This window comes from Gekko japonicus, unplaced genomic scaffold, assembly GCF_001447785.1.
Source record: "Gekko japonicus isolate JY-2015 unplaced genomic scaffold, Gekko_japonicus_V1.1 scaffold156, whole genome shotgun sequence".
Classification (NCBI taxonomy): Eukaryota; Metazoa; Chordata; class Lepidosauria; order Squamata; family Gekkonidae; genus Gekko; species Gekko japonicus.
The window spans coordinates 1-5845 of NW_015166424.1; the positions used below are offsets into that span (position 1 = coordinate 1).

Sequence of the window (5845 nt, forward strand, 5' to 3'; positions counted from 1 at the left end):
CACGGAGTGGAATGACAGCCCCAGGTTGGTGCAGGAGTGTTCAGGGACTAAGATGACAGGGCCAAGAGTGGAATGACGGCCCCAGGGTGGAGCAGGAGTGTTCTGGAACTCGAATGACAGGGCCAAGAGTGGAATGACAGCCCCAGGTTGGTGCAGGAGTGTTCAGGGACTAAGATGACAGGGCCAAGAGTGGAATGACGGCCCCAGGGTGGAGCAGGAGTGTTCTGGAACTCGAATGACAGGGCCAAGAGTGGAATGACAGCCCCAGGTTGGTGCAGGAGTGTTCAGGGACTAAGATGACAGGGCCAAGAGTGGAATGACGGCCCCAGGGTGGAGCAGGAGTGTTCTGGAACTCGAATGACAGGGCCAAGAGTGGAATGACAGCCCCAGGTTGGTGCAGGAGTGTTCAGGGACTAAGATGACAGGGCCAAGAGTGGAATGACGGCCCCAGGGTGGAGCAGGAGGGAATGACAGGGCCACGGAGTGGAATGATGGCCTCAGGGTAGAGCAGCAGTGTTCTGGGACGATAGGCCACGGAGTGGAATGACAGCCCCAGAGTGCACCAGGAGTGTTCATTCCACTCTTGGCCCTGTCATCCCAGTCCCTGAACACTCCTGCTACACCCTGGTTCTGTCATTCCACTCCTCACAGATCATCAGTCTTTCGTGCCCCCCCCCGCAGCCACTGACACCTATCCCTGCAGCAACCCGGCAGGCTTGACTCTTCGCCTCATGCTCCTCAAATATGAGGAACAAATGTAGATGGAGAGTGATTTCAGCAAAGTGTACTTTATTCAATCAGGAACAAGACGACTTTGCCCAGCTGGCAGGCCGTCTTATATTTCGCGGGACACCGCCACCCAAAACACCCCCCCACTTCCCAATTGGTTATTTACAGTGACCGAGAGTTCCATAGGCTCGGCAGGGAGCCTAGCCCCCTGATTGGAGTGGGCTAGGATCCGCATAGTCCATTGTCTCTTTGAGTAGGCCGTCTTATATTTCGCGGGACACCGCCACCCAAAACACCCCCCCCACTTCCCAATAGGTTATTTACAGTGACCGAGAGTTCCATAGGCTCTCGGCAGGGAGCCTAGCCCCCTGATTGGAGTGGGCTAGGATCCGCATAGTCCATTGTCTCTTTGAGTTTGTGTTTGACTGCGTGGAGCCCCAACTGGCCACGCAGTCTGAACTGAGTACATTACACCCCTCCCCCGTAGAATAGATCTTCTTCCAGCTCCACTGGACACCTACTAGTGTCATGGCAGACGACTTCCTTTACGGAGAACAGCCCCTGTTCCTCCAGTGAGGCGTCATCAAACCCCAGCCCTGTTCATCGCAGTTGGAAACAAATCCCATTAGGTTTATGATTTATTACTTTGTATTTTAATTTATACTATATTTTAATTTAATAATAAATATATTTAATATTTATATTTGTACTCCGCCTCACCTGAATTCAAGGTCACCCTCAAGTGGCAGATTTAGATCTAGATATCTGTAAGCCGTGCTCGATGGGCTTTGAACAGAAATCTCTTGCCTATTAGGGTCTTCAGTCTCCTTGCTTCCCTTTCTTTCTCTACAACTGTGTGCTTGTTTGTGTCTGTTTGTCAACTGAGGGCAACATTCCCTGCATCTAATGAGGTGGAGGATTCAGCCCTCCAAAGTTTCCGTCACATTGGCTCTTCCTTTCACATTGCGTTTCAAAGTTTGCGAAACGTTCCCCTGGATCCCTGGGTGGCGGCCTTGTCGTTTCGGCTCGGCCTCCACCTCTCGCTTATGAGAGGTCGTTTTGGCTCCAGCAGGTCTCTTTAGGGGCTCTTTAAAAACGTATGGCTGCCGCCGCTGCTGGAACCGCCCTCCCATTGTTTCCAATGGGCAACCCTGGCGCCTGCGGCAATGGCCGCGGGGGGAGGGTGAAATGTTCCCCCGGCTCCCTGGGCTTCGGAATGGCTGCCTTGAACTTCTAAGGGCAAATTCCACCTCTCGCGTATGATGTTCGAGCGGCGTTGCCGCTCGAACATCATACGCGAGAGGTGGAATTTGCCCTTAGAAGTTCAAGGCAGCCATTCCGAAGCCCAGGGAGCCGGGGGAACATTTCGCATCTAATGAGGTGGAGGATTCAGCCCTCCAAAGTTTCCGTCACATTGGCTCTTCCTTTCACATTGCGTTTCAAAGTTTGCGAAACGTTCCCCTGGATCCCTGGGTGGCGGCCTTGTCGTTTCGGCTCGGCCTCCACCTCTCGCTTATGAGAGGTCGTTTTGGCTCCAGCAGGTCTCTTTAGGGGCTCTTTAAAAACGTATGGCTGCCGCCGCTGCTGGAACCGCCCTCCCATTGTTTCCAATGGGCAACCCTGGCGCCTGCGGCAATGGCCGCGGGGGGAGGGTGAAATGTTCCCCCGGCTCCCTGGGCTTCGGAATGGCTGCCTTGAACTTCTAAGGGCAAATTCCACCTCTCGCGTATGATGTTCGAGCGGCCTTGCCGCTCGAACATCATACGCGAGAGGTCGTTTTGGCTCCAGCAGCTCTCTTTAGGGGCTTTTAAAAAACTTATGGCCGCCGCCGCTGCTGGAGCCGCCCTCCCATTGTTTCCAATGGGCAATCCTGGCGCCTGCTGCCGCGCGGGGAGGGCGAAATGGTCCCCCGGCTCCCTGGGCTTCGGGAAGGCGGTCTTCAACTCCGAGGAGCTAATGCCCCCTCTCGCGTCTGATCTCCTTCCTTTTAGTCCATCCCCTGAGATGCCGTTGTCCAGTCACAATAGCCACAGGCAAAGCGCGACGTCAAGCGCCCCCCCCCCCCACCTGGCCGTCCAGGTGTTATTTGAGGCTGCAGCAGGTACGGTGGGAAAGAGGCGGGAAGCGCGGAGAGGGAAGAGCCAGAAGCCCCGCCGTGGTCCGCCGAGGCTCGCCGCGGGGACTGCCTGGAGGCGGGGAGGTTCCCCGCACACGGCAAACGACGGCAACGCTGCCACGAAGGGACGTACTTCGGCCTCCGAAGCCGCCGGCGAGCGGGGCAAGGGAGGAGGAGTTGGTGCGCTGCCGGCCGAGAAGAGGCAGGATTTACAGGCTGGGGGAAGGGCAGGCGAGCTGGAGCTTGCCCGGCGACGGTCTTTGGCTTCCGTCCGTGAGCGAGTGGCCGGCGTGGACGATGGAGTCCAGTTTGGTAAGGGAATCTGTCGGAGGCTTTCTGCGATAGGGGGGTGGGTTAGGGTGGGCTGGAGGAAGCCTCGGAACGTCCCGGCCCGAGCGCGGCCTCGGGTCCCGAAGGCAAAGAGCGTTTAATTAGAGTATCCACCCGCACACTAAGAAGTGGAAGCCAGCGGTTTAGGGTGAACGAGTCGGGGGAGCTTCGCTACTTGGCAAGAGTTCGGGAAGGGTAGAGCTGCTTGGAAGGTGGATGTACCGCAGGAGGTTTCTTGCTGCAGAGATTCGATCTGCCTTTACTTATGTCTGCACACCTCCGCCATACAAGCAAGTTTCTTTGCAGGTGCCAAAGGGTACTTCAGGACCAACGTTTCAGTTTTCTTTGCAGGTGTCAAAGGGTACTTCAGGACCAGCTTTTCAGTTTTGCGGCTGAAGTCTGAATTTTAATTACGGTTGCCGCCAGTTTAGTGGGAAAAGCTGGCCTGACCTGAGGTTTCGCCTTTCGGTTTAGTTCAATGGGCATAAGACCATGAAAGATATAAATAGGAGGAGGGGGAGGTTGGATTTATACGCCACCCTTCACTATCCAAAGGAGTCTCAGAGCGGTTTACAAACTCCTTTCCCCTCCCCACAACAGACACCCTGTGAGGTAGGTGGGGCTGAGAGAGCTCTGACAGAAACTGCTCTTTTTCAAGAACAGCTCTTATCAGAACTACGACTTGCCGAAGGTCATCCAGCAGGTGCAAGTGGAGGAGTGGGGAATTAAACCCGGTTCTCCCAGATTACAGTCTGTGCACTTAATCACTACACCATACAGGCTCTCAATAAAATAAAAAAACTACCATTCAGTGTTATAGGTACATTGGGTGTTGTTTAGAAATAACTTGCAAAAATTACCAGCCAAATTATAATCTATGTTCATAGTTAGTTCATAGTGAGCAAAACTACAGAGTGGCAGTAAATCCAGAATTGTATGGAATACGGGGAAGAGTCTGGTGTATGGGCAGAAGAATGGTTTGGTAGCTGACATTCCCCTTCTGTGTGCTTCTGTGCATCCAATGCAGGATTATCTAGTTAATTCACTCCAGTTGTACTTGGGAACTTCAAGAACGCTTGCATTCTCGCATGGCTGTGAAGTGAACTATGTAGAATTGAACAATCCTCCGTTTCTAGACTAACCATAGAATTATGAAGTTAAGGGACAATTGAGTAGGCATTTTCTGTGTTGAAGGCTATAGAAATGTCCTAACCTTGCACAACTTTGTAGCAAAGGCTTTTGGCTGTGGCAAATGATGTGATGGGCTGTTTTGTTTGTCTGTGCTGTAAAACCTTAAAAATCTTTTCTGTGTTATGTTCCTCTTCTAGAATATCACAGTGTTGATTGCATTGGTGGGTGGTGCGGCATCCATTCTATTGCTTTTTTTTAAGGCAATGGGCTCTCAAAAGAAGAGTAATCCAGTTACCTTGCAAGACCCGAATCTCAAGTATCCATTGCGTTTGATAGAGAAGGAGGTGAGCTGCTTGTCTTTTTTTTTTTACTATTTAAAGTTTTTATTGGTGTTAAGAGTTGCAAACACATAACATATACAAATATAACACACCTTTTTTCATTATTGTTGATATGAAACTCTGTGATTCAACAAGAACATCATTAAACCCTTATGAAACTGTTTGTGTATATTTCAAATCTTACCTCGATGAAGAGGTCATATATTTTTTTTTGTAAACATTTTTTTTAGGATATATTCAACAAAGTTCAACATTTGTGTTACAACATTTGTGTTATATCCTACCCTCCTCCCTTCCCCCCCTATATATGGCTTCCCACAGTGCTACAACCTCCTGCATAATCCTTAGGTTACTCTTAAGTACTCCTCTTTTATCTTTACATATTCAACAGGTAACTTATTTTTTCACAATTTTCTATACTCAATAGTTATCAAAGCAAAATAAATTGTCTCTCACATCCCAATATTTTTCCAAATATTCTTTTAAGTCTTTCCAGTCTTCAAAAAAGTCTTCTGCTGCCATATTATTCAGCTTCCTTGTCATCTTATCCATTTCAACCATGATGAAGTCATATAAACGCATTCACTTGTCTGAGTGTTACGCAGCTTCACTCCAGTGTGAACTATATGTACTCAGTCCGTAATTTAAATGAATAAATACCAATTTAACTAAATATCTAAATGCAAACGAAATATACATACTTTTAGAACCATTTCGTAATAATTAAGAACAAAACATCAAATCCATTTTTGAAGTTGGGACCATTCAGAGGAAATATATTGCTGTTTAGCCAAGTAATCTAGAACTGGGTACCATTTACCAGTAAATGTATCCTGAGTTGCGTCTTGAGACGTAATAATTAAGAACAAAACATCAAATCCATTTTTGAAGTTGGGACATTCAGAGGAAATATATTGCTGTTTAGCCAAGTAATCTAGAACTGGGTACCATTTACCAGTAAATGTATCCTGAGTTGCGTCTTGAGACGTGTAATTCAATTTGTTAGTGACTGCATCCATCAGGTAGTGATAGTGATTCCATAATTTACGGAAATATACTTCCACTGTCGGCGCTTTAGTGTCCCTCCAGTAAGATGTGATCGCGGGGTTTTGCAGCATCCAGCATAACTTCAATGGCCGCTTTGTGTGTCCTACCAACCAGTTCTTGTGGCCATGTATTTAAAAATAAAATCTCTGGT

At 49.0% G+C, this 5845-nt stretch overlaps 1 protein-coding gene across 1 annotated transcript in view; it reads left to right on the plus strand.

The window, feature by feature from the left end:
• The first annotated feature begins 3054 nt into the window (after nucleotides 1-3054).
• The window catches only part of LOC107110874 (NADH-cytochrome b5 reductase 2), a 32960-nt gene continuing 30169 nt past the window's right edge, over nucleotides 3055-5845 (plus strand). Inside the window, exons 1-2 of the mRNA XM_015411713.1 lie at nucleotides 3055-3157; nucleotides 4504-4650. Of these exons, the coding sequence (XP_015267199.1) occupies nucleotides 3143-3157; nucleotides 4504-4650 (162 nt within the window). The 5' untranslated portion in view covers nucleotides 3055-3142. The remainder of the gene's footprint in view (nucleotides 3158-4503; nucleotides 4651-5845) is intronic.